Consider the following 16255-nt stretch of genomic DNA (forward strand, 5'->3'; position numbering starts at 1 on the left):
AGCGACACAAAACCTGTTAGCCAGTTCGATGCAGTACATACATAGATACAGTGATATGAATCTCGATCAATGACAAGGATCAGCACACATGCATGTACTCCGTAGCACCAGGACAATCTTGTCGCCACAGTGTTCATGACATCATTGTACCACCACGCAGAATGTGGCAGGCACGTGCTGAGCCGTAATTGGTGAGGAAGATGATCAACAGTCTTCGCAACGTCTAACACGAAGCCCATGGTGGGCAGGTTTCATAGGTGAGAGAGAACTGTCATGTCCTTGTCCTAGAGAGGGTTCATCCAGGTTCACCTTGTATGGATAGATAAGAGTCAGGTTTTCCACGATACAACAGGTTATATGTGGCCTGGATCCAGCATTTGTAGTGACGCTGTGGCTTGTGCCTTGCCAACCTTGGAACTTCCCTAGCAGGTTGGAATTCTCAATCAAAGAAAAAGAGCCACGAAGGAACAAGTTTGTTTGTACATGTGGCCATGGTACATGCATATAGCTCAGTGGGTCCTGGTCCATACAGCAAGCACCGCCTAGCTTTACCCAGGATTTCTTGCAGGCAGCTAGGAATCTTACTGCAACAGCTAAATCCCAAACGATTCCAGTGAGCTATAGTGGGTGAGTGGCTCCTTGGCTACCCGTGCACGCCCTCTTAGGTCGTGGCGTCCTTACTCGTAGGCCTATAGGCTCCCACGATCCTTCGGCCATTTACCCCGTCACGACCCGTCCCAGGCTACATCATCCCAAGTTCCAGGTGTCAAGCCTTCGTCATAATCTTCCTTTGGGCTCTGTCTCTCCGCCTGGGAATATCGCGTCACCTGGAGCAGCCACTCACACCTCCTGCGCCCTCACTCCTCCACATCTAAACACGTTAGCAGCCGTCACTAACTTATTGTTTCAAACCAGGCCATCTCCTCCTCGGATGTCTACACCCTCAATATCCCTGCTTCTCTTGTGCTTCATACCTCTGTCAAGACCGCGAGACCACCACGTCGCTGCTTCGACTCTTTTGTGACCGTTTTCATTCTTCTCCGACACTGCTTCTGCTGCATCTGCACTATCTGCTGCACGGTTGAAAGGTTGACCGCTGCCAGTGGGCAGTGCCATCGGCAGCTACCATGGCCGTTAGTGAAAATGGGAAGCCTATTGAAAATGTCAAAGACAGGCCCAATGGTCATGCCAATGGCTCTCTCGACCACACACATACTGTGCCTGCAGTAACAATTCCTAGTCGTACCAGAAAGAAGCCTCGTTCGAGTTGGTCATCGTGGTTTTTAAACAACCTCGCCAGGTATGTCATTCCCACTCCATCTGTTAATCTTACAAGCTGACCATGAAAAAGGTTGGCTGTCTGGTACGCCATCCTGACTATTGCTTTCCAATGTCCCTCCTCGCCTCAAGATCTCACGTCGACTTCACCACAAGTCTGCCGACCATATCTCGCCGCAAAGTCCTACCTCCAACCCCATGTCCAACCTTACTACGATGTCTATGCCTCCCCATATGTTGAAAAGGCTCGGCCGTATGCAGATTTGGCAAACAGACGTCTGATCCGCCCTGCCACAAAAATTGGTCGTATCAATTACGACAAATATGCTGCCCCTCAACTTGAGTCGGCCAAACTTTATGCTCTGGCCCAGTGGGACAAGTCTATCGTCCCGCGACTTCACCTGGCACAGAAACAAGCAAAGGAGATCTACCAGGCCAAATTGGGACCTCATGTCGACAAGGTTTCTGGCATTATTGCCCCATACTACTCTACGGCACAGAAGACTACCCTCGATGTGTATCAGCATCGCCTCCTCCCTGCCTTTGAGTACTCGCAACCTTGGATTCAAAAAGGGTACAATACTTCCAAAGCCTTCGTCCTTGATACCGCCTACCCTTTCGGCCGTCATGCATGGTCCAACGCCGTCATCTTCTTCGATGGGACCCTTTGGCCAATGCTCAAGGGTCTCTATATTGATAACGTCAGGCCTCAGCTCGTTATGATCAGTGAACGGATCGCCAAGTACCAGGAAAGTCGCAAACTCCAGGCTGCTGTCGATGACATTCCATCTACGTCGGCTCCTGTAACTACAACAGCCTCCTCAGTCCCCACCGCCCCGGCGAGCTTGGATGACGTCTATGCCATGTTTGACAAGGAAGATGATGATTCCACTCTGACCACAACTTCGGAAGAGCCTGAACCAACCGTGCAGAAGCCGGTAAGACCACCTCCCGTATATGCCACCGAGGAACAAATCTCGGAAGATCTCCGGAATTGGCAAAAGAAGTTCGCTGTTGCCGCCGACAAAGGCTCCGATGATTTGCGAGAAAAAGTCGAGGCCATCGTCGCCAGCTTGGTCAAGAGCGATATCGAGGGACTCGGCCGGGGTTTGGCCAACGCCCTGGACAAAACAACTGTCAACGAAATTGAAAACGTCAAGACTAAAATCAAGTCTACCATTGCTTCACTACCCGATGAAGCCAATGCTGAAGACATCAAGTTGGCCGCAGAAGAAATTCTAGGCGCCATCCGTGCTTCTGGAGTCGAGATCAAACAACGTGCCAGAAACGTGCGGGATTGGGAACAGAAGTTTGAGAAGACGTTGATCGATCGTCTCCGCGCCGCCTCTATCTCGACCCTCGAGGTCCTCGACGGCATCAAAGATGTCTCGCTTCAAGAGGTTGGCATGCGCTGGGCGTGGATGGAAGGCGTCACCTACAAACACTGGGAAAGATTCCACGCAGTGAGAGTCAAGTTGGATGAGTGGAGAAACGAGGTACATATTGTCGCAATGCAGCACCCTGACGCCGAAGAGGCCATCGCCACTGCACAACAGATTCTTGAGGAGAGCATGGCTGTCACCGAGGACGCTGCCAAAGAATTGATCAAGCTTAAGAGTGTTGCTCAGTGGAAGCTCAAGGAACGCGATTCGACTGACGACTTTGACGCTCGCTCGGCCCCGGCAGAAGCCATTACTGCCGCCTCAAGTTTGGCAGCAGAACTTCAAGGCGTCACCAGCGACGCTCTTGCCTCTGGCAGCTCTGCTTTGTCCGAAGCAAGTGAGTCTGTATCCGAGATCTTGTCATCTGTCACATCGTCTGCTCCTGCCAATCCTCTTGAAGCTGCCGCTTCGGAAGCGAGCGATTTCGCCCAACAGATTCTCGATTCCGCATCTGCCGGTCTTGGCGTCGCAACTGAAGCCTCCGTTGATGCTATGCAATCAGATGCAAGCAACGTGGCGGAAGGTCTGTTGGCTTCAGCCTCCTCTTTCGTGTTGGGAACAAGTGAGGGTGATGTCGAGTCTCTAACCTCGCAACTTGCTGCTGATGCTACCGACGCAGCCGACGAATTTGTCGAGTCCCTTCAATCTGCGACCAATATTTTGGCGAGCTCCACCAACGCCCTTGCTGAAGATGTTCCCTCTTCGGCAAGCAGCCTCAGTGCACAAGCCTCCGAAGTGATCGATGATGTGGAGAGCTCCGCATCCACTGTGGCAGAATCTGCTTCTACATCTGTCTCAAGCGTCTTTGCAGGCGCGATGGCTCAAGAAGTCAAAGGATCGATACCAATCCTGGATGATGTCTTTGATGACAGTGAAGCAGCGACCTATTCCGAAAAGTTACAAGATATTGTCAACGAAGCGGGGGACAGATATGCTGATGTCACTCGCGCCGTGTCCGAGGCCATCTATGGCACAAAACAAGGATCTGTGGAAAAAGTCACCTCTATTGCGGGCGAACAGTACTCTAGTGCATTAGCCGCAGCATCGGGCATTATCTATGGCGCCCCACAAGGTAGTGCCGAAAGCGCTGCAAGTGTAGCTGCTGATGCTTACACAAGAGCCGTTGCCGCAGCAAGTTCTGTGGTTTATGGTGCAGAACCCGCCATCACAGATTCGATTTTAGCCCAAGCGAGCTCCATCTTCAGTGAGGCGATCAAACGTGCTGACGAGAATTATTCAGCTGCGAAAGCTGCAGCCGCAAGTCAGATCTCTGGGCCACCCAGACCTATCCATGAACAAATATCTGCGTCAATTGAATCGGCTTACTCTGGCGCACGAGCTGCTGCAAGCAGTAGGCTCGATGCGGCGGCGCTTGAGTACAGCTCCTTAAGCACAGCAGCATCAAAGGCGTTGCCAACAACGAATCCCCTCGACTCTGTTGCTGCAGTTGCTTCTTCAGCTCTGCAAGAATCCCTCTCCATGGCATCTTTACAATATTCCAAGGCAAAAGATGCTGTTGGCTATACCACCGCTCCTGCGCACCAACGATTTCTGCAAGAAGCCCGCAAGAATTACTACGCTGCTGTGGGTCTGGCCCACGAACAATATACCGAGTTTGTCGCAGCTGCCTCGACTGCAGTTTACGGCGAGCCTCAGCCAGTCCTAAGCAGCATTTCCAGTGCGGCGTCGGTCGGAATCTATGGAACACCACTTCCAGCATATCAGAGCTTGATCAACGAAGCTGCATCTCAGTATTCTGCAGCCTCCTCTGTAGCAGCGTCAAATCTTGCGTCCTTCAAATCATCGATAGATTCTGCCGCAGCACCAGCTCAAAGCATTCTTGAAGATGCGGAGAGGGTTTATTCGGATGCTGTGGAGGCCGCCTCTTCGTCATTGTCTTTAGCATCATATGCCGCGAGCACTGCGGTATATGGAGAACCAACTGGTGCAGTAGAATCCCTTTCGAGCGTGGCATCGGAGAATTGGGAATCACTTGTGGCCAAAGCTAGCTCACAGGTCTATGGCGCACCCAAGCCATTCTATGAAAGTTTGGCAAGCCAGGCTGGTGAGGCTTCGGCCCAGGTGACGGAATACGCCAATGATCAATTCATCATCATTCAGTCTTTTGTTTCGGAACTAATAGTGGGCAAAGAACCAGATTTCACCGAATCAGCATTGAGCCGACTGAGTTCAGCATACTACACGGGCTATGCACGTGTGGCTTCTTCGGCTTCTGTCTATGCCAACGAGGCCTTTGACTCGGCCAGCTCAATAGCATCCTCGGTCTCATCTGCTGCCTCCGCTTACTTCACCACACCACCAGAGGTGGAATCAATTTTGGAGTCGGTCAATGAGCAACTTGGTGCGATGGTTGAAGCTGCCAGCGCACAGTTGTACGGAACCTCCAAAGGTTATTTCGAACAAGCGACCTCAGCTATGGGAGATACCTATGAAACAGCAAGCTCTGCGGTTAGTGAAGGCATCTACGGTACTCAAGTTGGATATGCCGAAGCAGCACAGAGTTCATTTGCAGATGTGGCTCAATCCGCACAAGATGCGATTTCTTTGGCCATCTATGGCTCTTCGACTGGGGTGGTTGAGTCGATGACTAGCGCTGCTGCTGACACATTTGCATCCGTGTCATCTGTGGTGGGAGAGAATGCAGCCGCAATTACATCGATGGCTGGAGACCTTGGAGATGAGGCGGCAAGTCTTGTAGACACAGCCAAGGCCAAATTGAGCTCGGCGGTCTATGGGCCGGAACAAGGCGCAGTGGAAAGCGCACAATCGCGGATCGCAGAAGCGGTGGAAAGTGCGAGAAGTGCCATCGAGTCGATTGCAAGCCAGGCAGGAGCCGGCGGTGCGGCGGTAGTGGAAGCGATCAGCAGCAGTGTGGATGAGGCAGCGAGTGCAATCAGCAACTCGGTGAGCAGTGCCACCGATTATGTGAAGGATGAATTGTGAAGAGGGAAAATGAAGAAAAGGAAAGAAAATCGCTGAACTGGGTTAACGAGACTGAAAAGGTGAATCCGGTTGGATCAAGAATTTGGCGAGAACGGACGAAGACGAAGATGAATTCTGCGCGTGGTAGTTACCATGCTGCCGTTGTTTGACGTTGTCCATACCTGAGGTACATGAAGTCTATTGCCACGAAGGGAAGCTGCTCGCCATGGGAGAGAGAGAGAATAGGTTTGGCGGGCTGAGTGGTATGGCATACTCAGTCGAGGCCTGGTTCGAGTTGAGTCGAGTGGAGTGGACTGTTGATTCTGTACGTGTTCTGTCTGTGCATGCGAAACATGATACCTATTTCTTTTGTCCAATATGTTCTGGGCGGGAGTCTTTTTTATGTACCTCGATACTGTTAGTTAGTTAGAGGCAATGAAAATACTTGGCCTTGTCCGTTGTTGGTATGAATGAATGACAGAGATCTCTTGAGTGCATCAAGTTTATAGGAGATGTCAAAGAAAAAGGTGTGAGAGAAAAGGAGATGTAATTATTTTGGAAAGTGAATGTTGAATGTCAAGTAATGTGGATAATTAATTCTTGTAGAGTATTGCTGTGGTATCAAGTCTAAGGAGTGCTCTGTGCTGTGCTATGCTATGCTATGCTATGCTGTAATGTCTAGTATTATTCCTCCAATCGCTATGCTTTTTGCTGCGCTATGCAATGCTGTTGTGGGCTGAAACCCCAACCAATAAACAAATGATTTGATGCTGCAGATCAAATTCGATGAGACCACCCGAGAACATTGTCCAGCAATGTCTCTTTACCAGACAGCACCAGTGGGGACGGCCATGGTGACTGGCCAGCCGAGGATCTCAGTGGTGACGGTCTGGCAGTTGACGCAGTCACCGCCGACGTTGAAGGAGACACCTTTAGTGAATGCCTTGGCGGTGACAGTGACGACTTGAGTGACGGTGGCAGTGGCAGTGGCGGTCACAGTAGTGGGAGCAGGGCAGACAGTGGTGATGGTGGAAGTTGGAGGTGGGGGAGGAGCTGGGTTGCACTTTCCATTGCGACCAACACCGTATCCGCACCAGTGAGTGACAGGAGTGGTGGTGGTGGTAGTGGTGGTGGTTGGGGCAGAACTGCTGCTGCTCTGGGTGGTGGTTGTGGCGACGGTGGTGGTGTAGCACTTGCCGTTGAGCATGGTGCCGAATCCACAGTAGTGAGAGATGGGGGATGAAGTGGTGGTTGAGGCAGAAGAGGTGGTCGAGGCAGAAGAGGTAGAAGTCACGGAAGAAGCACTGGTGGTGCTAGTGGCACATTTGCCATCCAGGGCGGTGCCGAAGCCACAGTAGTGGGAGATGGGGGTGGAGGTGGAGGTAGCTGTCGAGGTGGTGGAAGTAGTTGGACCAGAGCAGGAGCCATCGGGGTTGACAGTGCCAAATCCACAGTAGTGAGAGATGGTGGTGCTAGTGGTGCTGGCGGTTGTGGTGGTAGGTCCAGAGCATGAGCCATCAGGGTTCACGGTACCAAATCCACAGTAGTGAGAGATGGTGGTGGAGGTGGAATCAGAGGTGGTTGTGGTGGTTGGGCCAGAGCAAGAACCATCAGGGTTGACAGTGCCAAATCCACAGTAGTTGGAAATGGTGGTGGAAGTGGTGACTGGAGCATCAGTGGTGGTAGTGGCAAGGGTCATAGGAGCAGCCCAAGCGCTAGCAGCAAAAGCAGCAATGAGGATGGAAACGGAATGCATCTTGATGATTGGTTGGTTGGTTGGTTGATTAGTTGAAACGAGTTGTATAGGTCAAAAGTGGATCAAGTATGATGTTGAAGTATTGATATAGCGAATGTATCAAGGAAATGCAGACCAGTAGGAAAGAACAAAGGAAATGTTTTGTAGCGAAGGAAGTTGGTTGGATTGTTGTGTTGTTGGACTGGAGAATGAGAAGACATGAATGGCGAGAGAAGACCTACCTCTATATACAAGATGATGGACATGTGGTGGTAGTGGTGATGGACGTCTGAACGAGGCATATCACGAGCTCCATGTCACTATGGAATGGATGGTAACAATAGAAGGAGAGGCGGTGTTGGTGTTGCATCGCATGTGGAGTTTGCGATGGGAAAGGAGAGTCGGTGGCTGCGTCTGCGCCAGGAAGCAAAGGCAGAGCGTAGTAGGGGAAATTGGCTGAATGACGGAAGTGGCCTTAGAGACAGAGAGAAGGAAGATGCCAGGAATAGAACATGATTGGACCAAGCTTCAGGAGTCACGCGAGACATTAGCAGATTGTAATTGTGGCTGTTGGAGTCTGAGGGAGAGAAGCTACAGAGAAGAGACAGAGAATCTGAAAGTTCAACGCAATGGCCAGCTGAGGCACAATTCCTTCACTTTCACAGGCGCAGCTCCAATTTTGGCTTGACGCTAGTCCCAAAAAGAAGTGTCCATGCGAACCTTGGGGAATTAATGTATTGGTCTGACAAGGATGGTTTTGGCTTGCGGCCGCCTTATTTTGTGCCTGTGGCTGCTCAATATCACATGTGACCAAAGACACTTCAAAATCGGCCGGAAAAGCTGTTTACCCGATGCGACTCTATTGGTAGTCCACCTGTCAGTGGCTTCCTCTCTGGTGGTCTGCTCCTTCTCTCCGCTCAGATACTCGAACTCAGGAAGTCATGGTAAATTTAGGATCAACTGACGGCGTGAGGGTCCATCCATGCTCCTCCACGCCTTTTGCAACGTTACCCTCACACAAGCCTCCATGTCGAGCGTACTATTGGCCCTTGGTGCAACTATCCTGCTCTCCACGCCATGACGTCGTCTAAGCCCGGGTCAGAGAATGAGAGCGTGTCTCATTGTGCTTCAGCGCACAACCCCCATCTGGGTACTTTCGCGAGAGCCTTGTGTGGAATCCTCTACTGAGCTCGTCCCTATTCTTGAGCGATATCTTGGATTTGCCTGGTCCAATCCTTACCAATGGTACTTTCCATCGTAGCCTTGTTGCGATATTGACTCAATCGTGCTAGTTCCAGATCCAGGTCCACACCCAAACCCCTTCCCAAGATACCACCCCCCTGCCAATGATGGCGAAACCGGGACCAACCTTGGAGGGAGACCCCGGCATGGTCAAATTCTCGTCGTCTTCAGCCTCGTAAATCTCTCATTCCATGTCTCACACACGCAAGCAGACAGTGTGCAAGGTCTCGGAGCCTCGTACGCGGAGTCGATGGTGTTCAACCGCATGCATGGACGCCCGAGTCTGATCTGACCACACGAGTCCTATATTCGGAGCCTTGCGTAATCAACCGACCGTGGTGGAAAAGTCTGACACCTTGAGGTGCTTAACCAAGACTGTAACAAGCTCAACCACCCGCTTTCTTCAGACTCTCCTCTGCCACAGTGATGAGAGGTGTCAATTTTTTCTCTCGGAGTGTTGGCAACAAGCTTTTCAATGCCTGTTTCGCCTGCTCCTTGTTGCCGCTGTCCAAGAGCACATCTGCGCGCGTCATCTGTGCTGACAGAAGTGCCAGCTCACAGATTCCGTCTCGGTCTTCTGGCTTGACTGCATCCGCGGTGGCAATGGCTTGATCCGCCCATTTCAGGATGGCTTGACGAGCAGCAGCAGCTGATTGTTTCGTCACTGGCTTGCCGTTGACTTTGGCATTCGGCTTCTTCAGTGCCGTCGTCATGGTTGTCGCAATGTTGCTGAGAATCTGCACCTCCTTGCATGACTTGGTTCCATTGCAGGATGCTCGCAGGGGTTGAAGAGTCAACATGTACACCTGGACTGCGTTGGCTTCTTCTCCACTGGTGGCATATAGATCTCCCATTTGACCCAAAACGGCCGCAATTTCTCCCGTGCTCAATCCCGCTCCATTCTCTTCGGTGAAGCTGTTCTGTTGCGGGTCCTGCGTTTCCTTGACAATCAAGCCGACCGCGTCTGACAGTACGTTTTTGGCCATGGTCGAGTCCTGCATGTACTCGCTCTCCCACATGGACGACAGCTTGACTTTGGCTTGGATAATGGTCTTGACTAGGTGCTTCCTGATGTTGACCTCGGCCCCCTCTGCACCGGCTTCTCCGCTGGTCGCGGCGGGATGGGCATCCATTTCTGATAGTCTCTTCTCAAAGTCCTTGACCACGTCGTTCAAGATCTCAATAGATGCGCGCATATGTCCAAAATTCTCGAGCATTTCCGAGAATCGGACTCGAATGCCCACAAACTCTTTACTGTATGGATCCATGCCTAGCTCTTCTGCCTTCTTGATCGCATCCACGAAGTAGCCCGCCGCCGTGTCGGGATCTGGGTTGAGATGTGTATAATGGAGAGCCAGTCGCAGGCGCTCCTCCACCGGCTTGGGATATGGTGTAGTAGTCGAGTTCTCCCTTTTGTATTCATCATACGCCATCAACGTCAACATAGAAGCCATGCCCGTGCAGGCGATCAAAAGGAAGGGGAAAAGCACCGGATGCTGGGTTCGAGCGTCGATAACCATTTGTTGGAATCTGGTGGGAGGCTTCGCGTAAGTTTTGACTCCTCTTATAGGAATTCTCGTAGCTAGTCTCTGGGGAGGACGATTCCCCAACCCGACTCTTGGGGAATTGTGGAAGCCATTATGAGATGGCTGCGACAGACGATGAATTCGAGCTGGCCGTTGCCGCAATAGTCGTTGTGCAAAACATGCACCGTTGTTCATGGCGATCTCCTAGGCGCAGTCGGGAATTGGTACAGGAATATCGCAGGACGAAATAGAATAGTCCTTGTTGTGGTCAGAGCAAATGGGTATGAATTTGCTGAGATGATGGTTGGATAGTTTCGAGATTGGTGGTATGAGTTCAGTACCTAGTTAGCTTTAAGGGTCTGGAGTTCTGAAGTTCCAATAATTTTATCCCCAGAATCCATCGACGTCACCAACTCTCAACGACTCCCCGCAACACAACACTCAACACCAAAATACGTGAATACGACCATGCTCGCAACTCGACCAGGACAGCCACTTGGCCTCCCACAGCACTGATATTGACTTGCAGCGACCTGCCAGTAACTGTAACGTCCGGTACAACATGTGCGGTCGTTACGCACTGGGCATTGTAAGTAGAACCCGTCCTGACCTCTCCTGACCACCCAAAGTCCCCCCAAGTCTCGGTCTCAGCCTCAGTTCCCCCATTGCTACGGAACCACAGTGAGCGATTCTAACAAAACTCAAAAGCGTGCCTCATTTGTCCGCTATCAATTACAACAACAAGGTCTCCCCGTCGACGAAGCCCCCGACGACGATGAGGCACGGGAAACCTACAATTTCCCTCCCGGCGCATATGGCCTGGTATATCGAGCCGATGTCCCTGATCAAGGAGTACGAGACGAAGCAGAGGTAGAGGCAGAGGCAGAGGGCGATGCCGAAGGCGAACGTCATGTTGACCATAACGACAACGACACCTCCACCTCCACTAGCCTCACCACTCCCACCCCCGACAAGAAATACAAATATCAAATCAAAGTGATGAAATGGGGCCTCATCCCATTCTGGACGAAACGGTCCCCTGACTACTCTAGCATGCTACGCACCATCAACTGCCGCGACGACTCCCTTGCCGAACCACGCGGGATGTGGAATACCATGAAACAACGCAAACGATGTATCGTGGTAGCACAGGGATTCTACGAATGGTTGAAAAAGGGCCCTAATTCAAAAGATAAAATCCCGCATTTCGTCAAACGCAAAGACGGGAATCTTATGTGTTTTGCTGGATTATGGGATTGTGTTAGATATGAAGATGACAACAACGACGATAATAACGACAAGAAAAAAGAAGGTTCCAAGGAGAAATTATATACCTACACGATCATTACGACGGATTCGAATAAGCAACTATCTTTCCTACACGACCGAATGCCTGTCATATTGGACCCGAATTCCGATGAGATGAAACTATGGTTGAATCCGGCCAAGAATAAATGGACTAAAGAATTACAGGCCATGCTGAAACCATTTGATGGTGAATTGGAGTGTTACCCCGTCGATAAGGATGTGGGTAAGGTGGGGAATAACTCGGCTTCGTTTATTGTCCCCGTCGACAGTAAGGAGAATAAGAAGAATATTGCGAATTTCTTTGGGAATGCGGCAAATAAGTTACAGAAAACGACGAAGACGACGATGACGACTGCAGACCCGGACAAGGAGACCAAGGTTAAAAAGGAAGCCGGTGAAGCGAGAGATACGGTTGATCACAATGGAAGAGAAGATAATGCTCCGCTTCCAGTGCCAAAGAGTCAGAGTTCTGTTGGTGCCAGTGTTGGTGATAAAAGATCAGCCCAGGATGATGATGATGATGATGACCAGGAGGATCTCAAGTCCGGACGAGACCCTCATTCGGTTAAACAAATCAAATTATCGACTTCTCCTTCTCCAGCAAAGTCATTCTCACCTACAAAGGTCTCGACGGCGAAAAAACCACGCAGTGCCACCAGCAATAAGGACAACACATTGAAAACGAGCCCGTCTAAGAAACAGGAACCAGGGACACAACGGATCACGAATTTCTTTGGCAGGTGATCCTGATCCTGATCCTGATCCTGTCTTTTCTTGATTCATTCACATCTACCAAAACTGCATATATATCCATCTCTATTCAGTTCTTAGTCAGACAGAGTCGGAGCATCTCCGCAGTCGACTTCGATCCACCTCCCTCCAGCTGCTTTTCGAATCCTTCGGAGATGATTAGCCACCTCTCGAGCCCGGGTATGGATATCACTCAACCGCTGTCGTTCTTGGTTATAGCGATAGACCATACGTTCATGTTCGACGTTCCATGCTGGTTCGACGACTGTGACAGACGATCCAGCAACAGCAGCAGCTACGGCCGTAGAAGAAAGAGAAGGAGGAGATACTGGTTTCCACCCGGCTCGAAGCACCAACTCTTCCAAACCTCTCCAACCTCCATTCCATTCAGGACCAATATTCTCCGCCGACAACTCCGAGCCCAATGCCATGGGTTGAGGCGACCACAGCAAAGCCGCATACCAATCGCCACAACCAGTCAAATCCAACCATCGCAGACAATAGAGTGATCGACTGAGGGTACGAAGGATTCCTGCTGCCTCGCGCCAGTCATCATCATGCGCTGTGTACATGTTGGATCCGCCGTACACGACCGATTGGCCAAAGGCTCGAACGGTGATTCGTGTCGACGCCGCATTCGGTGTGAATGTCGGTTGTGGCCAATATGCCAGAGACAATGATGTCAGAGTGCCCAATTCGCCGGCCACGGTGAGGAGAGATGCCCATGAGGCTGCTTTGACGTTGAAGGGTGAGATGGCGAGAGATAAATGCTTGAGATTGGCGAAGTTGTGTCTTGTTTTGAGAGTAGACACTGTTCCCAATTCATAACGGTAGCTGGTGGCAGCGGAGTCCTCGCCATTGTCATTATCATTGTCACTATCGTCGTCAGCATCCCAATGATCTGGTGTCTCAGAGGAAGTAATCTTGGCCTGTGATATCTCAGGGTTATTGTTATTATTACTGGAAAGGAGATTCTTAGTAAAGAGATCTCGTTCCAAACCTTTCATCGAAGTCCACAGTCCAAGAGCATTCCCCATATCGAGTCTATGCACCTCGTCTCGATCGTTATATTCGGGTGTCGCATCTTCAGGAAAAAGCAACCGGAGAGGATTGATAGGCGCTTCATTGTAGACCGAGAGATAACTCAACAGAGTCTGTTTCAGGTTCGAGGGCAACGTGTACAGCCAGTCGGCGTCGTTTTCCGCATGCCATGCCCATTGGCTTGCGATCTTGGTCAAGATCAGATGCTGTAGAGACGTCGAGGGTGGGAATGATCCTCCGGGCAAATTGCTCGTGCGAACCTGCACGCGACGCCCGTTACTACCATCCACAATGATGGGTGATTTGTACTTGTCAGGAGCGTGGATGCTGTGGACTAGCCATGACCGCGGCGGTGGCGGACCGGGGATGCGGCGAGTTCGTGCTGGTCCGTGAAGGCCCAGTCGAGGCTCGGGCGGAGGTGGCGGAGGAGGGAGGTCGAGGACTGCTCTTACCGATGGAGGTACTGATGTGATTAGAGATGGGGTGGGAGGATTGCGTTGTGCTTCATTTCGAAGTTGGGTGCGTCGAGATTCTCGAATCAAATCATTGACGCTGCGTGGGGACGGTTCCGTCTGATGAGAGGGAGAGGGCCTGGATGACGACAGTGATGGAGGACTGCTGGGCTGCGGTTTGGTCAAGAGAGATTTCTGGTGGTACTTCTTGGGCATATAGACAGGTGGCAGAGGAAGTCGGACAGGGACGTCAAGTCCTGATGAGGTCGAGAAGTCTGGGAGCAACGACTTCTAATAGAGCGACAGTGGGAATAATATACTGTGGTGGGGTGGGATTAGAGATTCGGAGTCATCATCAAATCTGAGGGGAAATCTCATTTGATGTCAGTCTCCAAGGGTTCAGGCTACCGAGACTTGGCGTAATCATGGATCATTTCATCTACAGTAGTAAGATGTTGTCTTCCTTGAGATGATGTACCCTAGGTAGATACATGTAATACCCAGCTACCTCGTAGCTACAATGGAACATCCTTCATGTCCTCTAGCCGCACTTCTGCAGGGTCTCCAGGGACTTGATACCCATCGTGTTGCCCTCCTTGATTCTCTTGATGGTCAAGGCAGCAATCAAGGCCGCACCCACACCACTACCGTCCTCAGCACTGGACAAGACCACAGGGTCCTTCTTCCCTCTGGGCCAATCCAGAATTTCTCGTAGTGCCTGTGCTCCTCGTTGTTTAAAGTGTGGGTATTTGTTAAACACCGACCCATCCGCACCCACGTGGCAGCTCTCCATCTTCTTCTTTGTGACAATGGCAGCCACACCGCAAGCCGACAGTCGTGCGGCACGTGTGCCAATCAATTCCGCCAGTCTTCGAAGAAGTTCTAGTTCTGGTTTCGTGGCCGACAAACCCAACTTCTCCTCCAGCATGTCATGGGTCTCCTGCAAGTTCTCAAAGGGATCCTCCTCGATGAAGCTCAAGAACGAGGCGTCGAGGGTGTAGGGCTTCTTCAACTTGGAAATGTCCTGTCCTTCAAATAGTATGTTCTTATTCTCGTGCAGATCCACGACGACAAGTCGGAAGATCTCTCCCAGGTACAAACCAGCAATCATTTTCTCGAAAGCCTGTTGCCCGGGTCGGGGGGACTCCTCGTCAATGATGGTATCGTACTTTGTGATGGGTAGCACTTTGTGTTCGTTGTCAAAAGCACCATATTCGCAGTTGATGGCCATGGGGAGATCATCAGGAAGGTTCAAATGCTTGAGTTTGGGTATCGAGCCACAGTTCTCCATGTATGCCGCGTTGCAGCCGGTGCCAAAGATACATCCAATACGCATGGCCTGGTCGGTGTAGGCGGAGGCGATTAGGGTACCTGTGGTGTCATTGATGAGGGCAGCAAGTTTGATGGGGAGTTTCTACATGGTCAGCATGAGACGAGGAGAGTGGCATCGAAGCTTCAGACATACTCTTTCTTCGAGGGCTTTTTGGAATTGAGGCACCACGTCTTGGCCTTCAACACCAGAAATATCGAAACCTTTGGTCCATCTTTGGAGAACGCCGTGATCAATAGCCTCTTGGGTGGCAGGATACGAAAAGGTGAAGCCGAGGGGGAGGTTGGCGAGGTCTTCATCTTCGTGGTGGTACTCGATGAATTGTTCCAAACAATCTGCCACGTACTCCCACAATTCCTCTGCAGTGCCGGACTTGAGCTCCTCGGGCATACGGTATTTGCTCTGAATGATGTCGAACTCTCCCTTTTCCTCGGTCAAGGTAATTTCACAAACACGGAGGTTGGTTCCACCCATGTCCAGGGCCAAAAAGGTGCCTTGTTCGTGTCCATCTGGGAAACCCATGACCCAAGTGGGATTCATGGGGATATTGCGTCCATCCTGCTCGAGACCAGCTTCTAATTCGGAAACGAAATGGGTGGTGATCTTCTTCAATGTTGCGGCACTCACGGTGAAGAGGTTCTCGAGGTTCTGGATTTCTTCGAGAAGACTCTTGGGCACATCGGCCATAGACCCTGTACAGATGTCATGTCAGTGATGGTCAAGTGATTTTTGAGTGGTGTTTTCGAGTGCAAGACTCACCCTTGCGGGATGGCTTTCGTTTAGGACCCAGGCCGACCATTTTGACAGAGTGACCAGACAACTAGGTGAAGTGGTTCAGTGGTTCTAGGTGAAGATGTTTCTGCAGCGTTGAGAGCGGGGCAGATTTGGTGAATTTCGGAGGGGTACACAGGTCAGCTCAACTAGTAGTTGAATTGTGGTAAAAGTGTGGCTGCGAGGTCGGAGGAAGAAGAAAGTAACTGCTGCTTAGATGCTTGGTGTTTGCAGGAGAAAGACACCAGACTCGAGAGCAGCTGCACTTGCTTCTTCGTAATGGAAACCGCGGGGGGAAATGAGGAAGTTGCGGCGCAGGTACCAGTTACAGTTACAGCATGAAACGGGCAAGAGCGTGAGACAGATTACGGAAGGCATTGGGATAACTCTTGGATGCTCTTTCCCCAGCCAGAATCTACATTAAGCTTTCCCCCATC

General features: G+C 51.0%; 6 protein-coding genes across 7 annotated transcripts; 2 read left to right on the forward strand and 4 right to left on the reverse strand.

The window, feature by feature from the left end:
- Positions 1–784: 784 nt before the first annotated feature.
- On the forward strand, positions 785–6117 carry PV10_04227 (uncharacterized protein). The gene is made up of 2 exons (XM_016368763.1): positions 785–1300; positions 1352–6117. Exons 1-2 carry the CDS (start codon positions 1128–1130, stop codon positions 5682–5684), a joined length of 4506 nt encoding a protein of 1501 aa, XP_016224551.1. The 5' UTR covers positions 785–1127; the 3' UTR covers positions 5685–6117.
- Positions 6118–6230: 113 nt separating this feature from the next.
- Positions 6231–7613, reverse strand: PV10_04228 (uncharacterized protein). The gene has a single exon (XM_016368764.1). It carries the CDS (start codon positions 7417–7419, stop codon positions 6487–6489), a length of 933 nt encoding a protein of 310 aa, XP_016224552.1. The 5' UTR covers positions 7420–7613; the 3' UTR covers positions 6231–6486.
- A 626-nt stretch (positions 7614–8239) lies between these two features.
- Positions 8240–10500, reverse strand: PV10_04229 (uncharacterized protein). The gene has a single exon (XM_016368765.1). It carries the CDS (start codon positions 10359–10361, stop codon positions 9027–9029), a length of 1335 nt encoding a protein of 444 aa, XP_016224553.1. The 5' UTR covers positions 10362–10500; the 3' UTR covers positions 8240–9026.
- Positions 10501–10728: 228 nt separating this feature from the next.
- PV10_04230 (uncharacterized protein) lies at positions 10729–13293 on the forward strand (the record flags this gene model as incomplete). Its single annotated transcript, XM_016368766.1, has 2 exons — positions 10729–10755; positions 10818–13293. 2 exons carry the CDS (start codon positions 10729–10731, stop codon positions 12216–12218), a joined length of 1428 nt encoding a protein of 475 aa, XP_016224554.1. The 3' UTR covers positions 12219–13293.
- On the reverse strand, positions 12227–14042 carry PV10_04231. Of its 2 annotated transcripts, XM_016368768.1 has the most exons (2): positions 13718–14042; positions 12227–13525 (listed from the first exon to the last, which is right to left on the reverse strand). In XM_016368768.1, exons 1-2 carry the CDS (start codon positions 13931–13933, stop codon positions 12302–12304), a joined length of 1440 nt encoding a protein of 479 aa, XP_016224556.1. In that variant the 5' UTR covers positions 13934–14042; the 3' UTR covers positions 12227–12301. The 2 variants fall into 2 exon arrangements, with proteins under 2 accessions (XP_016224556.1, XP_016224555.1); XM_016368767.1 differs by having other exon boundaries at positions 12227–14042.
- A 58-nt stretch (positions 14043–14100) lies between these two features.
- Positions 14101–16156, reverse strand: PV10_04232 (hexokinase). The gene is made up of 3 exons (XM_016368769.1): positions 15807–16156; positions 15183–15739; positions 14101–15131 (listed from the first exon to the last, which is right to left on the reverse strand). The coding sequence occupies exons 1-3, from the start codon at positions 15844–15846 to the stop codon at positions 14259–14261; spliced, it is 1470 nt and encodes a 489-aa protein (XP_016224557.1). The 5' UTR covers positions 15847–16156; the 3' UTR covers positions 14101–14258.
- Between the last annotated feature and the right edge of the window lie 99 nt (positions 16157–16255).

This window comes from Exophiala mesophila (assembly GCF_000836275.1).
Source record: "Exophiala mesophila strain CBS 40295 unplaced genomic scaffold supercont1.3, whole genome shotgun sequence".
NCBI classification, from domain to species: domain Eukaryota; kingdom Fungi; phylum Ascomycota; class Eurotiomycetes; order Chaetothyriales; family Herpotrichiellaceae; genus Exophiala; species Exophiala mesophila.